The sequence below is a fragment of the Bidens hawaiensis genome, unplaced genomic scaffold (assembly GCF_021521415.1).
Source record: "Bidens hawaiensis isolate Kalapana, Puna unplaced genomic scaffold, B.hawaiensis_p1.1 tig00015702_1, whole genome shotgun sequence".
NCBI lineage: Eukaryota > Viridiplantae > Streptophyta > Magnoliopsida > Asterales > Asteraceae > Bidens > Bidens hawaiensis.
The window spans coordinates 476,276-480,599 of record NW_027492401.1 but is presented as its reverse complement, the minus strand read 5'-3'; the positions used below and the strand labels follow the sequence as shown (position 1 = coordinate 480,599).

Here is a 4,324-nt window from a genome sequence, read left to right as displayed (position 1 = left end):
ATAAAAACTTTAATTGTATATATAATTATTCTACTTTATTCTCATAATTAGGTAGTTAACTTCATTTAAACATTCCCCTAGCAAAAATAAGCTGTCTTTTTACTTAGTTAGGAATACCTCAAAGACACACATACAAATGATACAGTTGTAATCAACTCTTTAAAGAATTATGAAAATCAAAAGATCACCTGCTCGTCCCAAAAATAATTTATTGATCAATGCAAATAATGACATATTTTAAAGCTGAACCCAAAATATTTGGCTGCAATTGCAAAATCCATGCAATTTTCCTTCTACATTCATACGTGTCACAGACCTGTAAGCATTTTCTAACCTAACATTTCGATTGACTTTCGTATATTATCTTATATATATATATATAATTTCATGAATTTTAATTTATTTATATATTAATTTCACACGATAATTAAGTGCATGTTCCTTGTGAGCATTTGCATGTGATCGGTTTATATATGTGTTACGTGATGCGTTTATACATAATCAAACTACTATCGATATCAAATGAACTATAGAGCCTGATAATCAATCAACTGTCTACATTTTACCCCAATTTGCAAAATGTTATTTTAATCTGTGTACAGAATGTTATTGTGTTTGGTAAACCTAATTGTTTGCTTATATGAGCTAATATTCTTTCTTGCACTTGCACATGTGCTATTTGTTTTCATTTTTCTTTATTTATCTACATTCCTAACTTTTCAATTATGTTATGAAAACATGTTATATACCTTATGTAGAAATATTCGGTTTACGTTAATATGTTGTTATTATGTTATATACTACTTCTCTTTGTTAACATTGGATTTTTACCTAACCATGTTTTTTCAGTTAATTCCACACTTTCAAATCCTCATTATATCCTGGTGGTTGCTGTATGTGTTATCGAAACTTGTTCGTGCTTAAAATCGGCCTTTCATTAGCACAATGAAAAACACGCTCTGAGGGTAAGTATATATGATTATATATTCATATCCTGTAGGGTTGTCGGAACATGTGTTTTAAGTAATTCGGTTTTATTTTTGTGTAGCGGCATTGTAAAGAAGCAAAATGATGGTGCGAGACTAATTATAGCTGCAACCGCGGGGATAATCGTTGGATACCTAATTGGAGTTAATTTTCCTTATGTTTCCCTTACCAAGGTAGGATTATTTTTAGTTCTTGGATATTTAATGGTGTAAACGAACCGAACGTTCAGTGAGTTGTTCATGAACTCTGTTTATTAACGAACATGAACACGTCTCGTTCATGATTGTTAGTGCATTTAAATTCGTTTACGTTTGTTAGTTTATGTTCATTTGTTTACGTTTTCATAAAAAAATTTGGCCCGTTGCAGTTTCATCTAGTTTTATGAAATTAAAATATCAACAATTACAGTTTAGTCTAGTTTTATTAATTAGTGTTCACTCAGTTATGTTCGTTTGTTTACATTCGTAAACTGTTAGTTTGCACTATTAACGAACAAACATAAACAGAGACGAACACATTTATTTTTATAACGAACGAACACAAACAAAAACTTTGTTTGTTTCGTGTCTGATCATTTACTCGGTTAAAAAGTTAAACGAAGAACACGAACATGGCCTGGTTGTGTTCCTTCAGTTCGTTTGCATCATCCATTTGGTTTGACTTTATATCTTGCAGATTGACTTATCTTCAAGCATTTACTTATCATCTGATAAAACAAGTAAAGAAAATCAATCAAAGGCTTTTGAACATAACTTTCCCGAAAATATTGGTTCGGTTCATACACCTATAGCACCTCAGGTATAGTATTTTCTGAACATCAGTTTGATAAAGAATAGATGTTTTGTGTTTATTAATTTTTTTGTGTCTTATTACTGTATGGTTCCAGATTTATGTTCCAACAAATCCACGTGGCGCAGAATCTTTACCTCCAGGAATCATAGTTGCAGAAACGGATTTATATATGCGAAGATTATGGGGAAAACCTAGTGAGGTATGTATTTGAGATGTTTATTGTGAAGCAATATTTTTCTTTTAGTTAGTTATCATAAGAAAATGCTAAAATAAGTACAATAATATAAGCATAGATGATTAATGGTTTTTAGGTGGCTGCAAAATGATGGTTAAGTGCAATATTTTAAGCATGAAAGTTACGCTTAAGCATAGCCCTTGTCGAAATAAGTTTTTTATCTATAGGATCTCGGGACATATGTTAGGAAAAATCTGTTATATTTTTACTCAGTAAGGTGTGTATGGGTCGGTTTTGGGCTCATACTGAACCAAAAACTGAAAATTCGGTTATTAAGTTATTGAAACCATTCGTATCTTTTTTTTTTTTTTGGAGGGGGGGGGGGGGGGTTGGGTTCTGTTCTTTTGGTTTTTTCGTTTTTACCATTTGGGCGGGATAAAGAAATTGGCCCAAAATAATGAATGTGGGCCTAAATTCTTTTTGTTAATTAGTGATTAATCGATTATTATTCATTTGGGCTAAAATATTTGGGTTACGTTATTTATTAAATTCTTATAAATTACTTAACATTCAAAATTGAAAATTAAAGTCCATACATTCGATTATAATTACATGCAAAACCGAAATCGAATTGAGAATTCGGTTTCTATGAAAACATAAAACTAAACTGTCAGTTTTTCATTAGGCTTGATTAATTCAGTTAAGGATTGTTTTTTCCGGTTTCATGCACACCCCTTATATCTCACCGTAGTGTGTGATTGTGTGACTTGATTCTTATAAATGTTTATTGGACCCTATTATAAATATATACAATTTTTGCAGATGGGATTGTTTCAGTACACTTTCACCTTGCTTTTGACTTATATATTCATGTAGATGCTGTTGACTTATTTGTATTTATTTTTCAGGATTTAAAGAATAAACCAAGGTACTTGGTAACTTTCACTGTTGGCTGGGATCAAAGAGACAACATTGATGCAGCAGTAAAAAAGGTTATTTTTACCACATGGTCACTTTTTATGTTCATCGGATGTTATGGCTTGATGGTAATTTTACTAATTGAAAATACTGAGTTGTAACTTGTAGTCATGATTCTTTTAGTTTTCTGAAGATTTCAAATCTTGCTTTTCCACTATGATGGTCGAACAACCGAATGGGATCGATTCGAGTGGTCAAAGAAGTCAATTCATATCAGTGTAAAGAGACAAACCAAATGGTATGAAATTTTGCATGTTTGCCATTTATTCATTTAAACTTTTAACCTTCATTTCCTTTTTTTTTAATAGGTGGTATGCAAAGAGGTTTTTGCATCCAGATATTGTGGCGGCTTATGATTATATTTTCATTTGGGATGAAGATCTTGGTGTCAACCACTTCAATGGAGACATGTATTGTTATTATTATTTTCATTTTTGGTTTATAAATCATGTGTTATAGCGTGCTCTAAGTTGTTTATTGATGGTGTTTAAGGTATATGAAGTTAGTTAAGAAACATGGTTTAGAGATTTCTCAACCAGGCCTTGAACCCGATAATGGATTAACGTGGCAAATGACAAAGAGAAGAGGTGATAAAGAAGTCCACAAGTAAGTTATCATTTTCATTTCATTTGACCTATGTACTTTCGAGGATTCGGGGTTATTATTATTGTTTTTTTATCGCTGATGGGCCAAATCATTTTAATCAAAAAGTTAATAAACATTGAGATAGTAAAGTATTTATAACTGTAGTTGACAGTTGGCATACTAATTATTTATAAAAAATTATATTTTTAGGCGTAGGGGTGTGAATAGGCCGGTTTTGGGCTCAAACCGAGCCAAAACCCGAAAATTCGGTTTTTGAGTGTTTGAAAACCGTTTGGTTTCGACTTTTGGTTTGCATTCTGTAACGGTTTTTTGGTCGACAGGGATACAGAAGAGAAACCAGGATGGTGTAGTGATCCCAATTTACCTCCATGTGCAGCGTATAGTCTCTCTCTCTCTCTCTCTCTCTCTCTCTCTCGTATAAATGTACATGCATCTCACTTAGAATTTGTACCAAATTTGGTTCTTTCTTTATTTTCAGATTTGTAGAGATTATGGCTCCTGTGTTTTCTCGGGAAGCTTGGCGGTGTGTGTGGCATTTGATCCAGGTAAACTCAAAACTCTTTGTAAATAATCTCTCAGTGTCTTTAAACTAATTTAGAGGTAGGCAGGTGACCATTTCAATCAATTTACTTATTAACGGGTCGATTTGTGGTAACGGGCCTACTGCATAACATAAAGGAAGCCGTTCTAATGGGTCGAACCGGTTGAAAGTTGCTCCAAGTGTATATTCATTAGTAAAATTAGATTGCTATTGTGATTAAATAGCTTTTCTAATCATATGTAACA

At 32.3% G+C, this 4,324-nt stretch overlaps 1 protein-coding gene across 1 annotated transcript; it reads left to right on the top strand.

The window, feature by feature from the left end:
• The first annotated feature begins 837 nt into the window (after window positions 1–837).
• Window positions 838–4,073, top strand: LOC143549574 (uncharacterized). Its single transcript, XM_077040454.1, has 8 exons — window positions 838–893; window positions 1,001–1,160; window positions 1,663–1,785; window positions 1,874–1,978; window positions 2,863–3,170; window positions 3,241–3,538; window positions 3,859–3,915; window positions 4,017–4,073. The coding sequence occupies exons 1-5, from the start codon at window positions 838–840 to the stop codon at window positions 3,031–3,033; spliced, it is 615 nt and encodes a 204-aa protein (XP_076896569.1). The 3' UTR covers window positions 3,034–3,170; window positions 3,241–3,538; window positions 3,859–3,915; window positions 4,017–4,073.
• The last annotated feature ends 251 nt before the right edge of the window (window positions 4,074–4,324 follow it).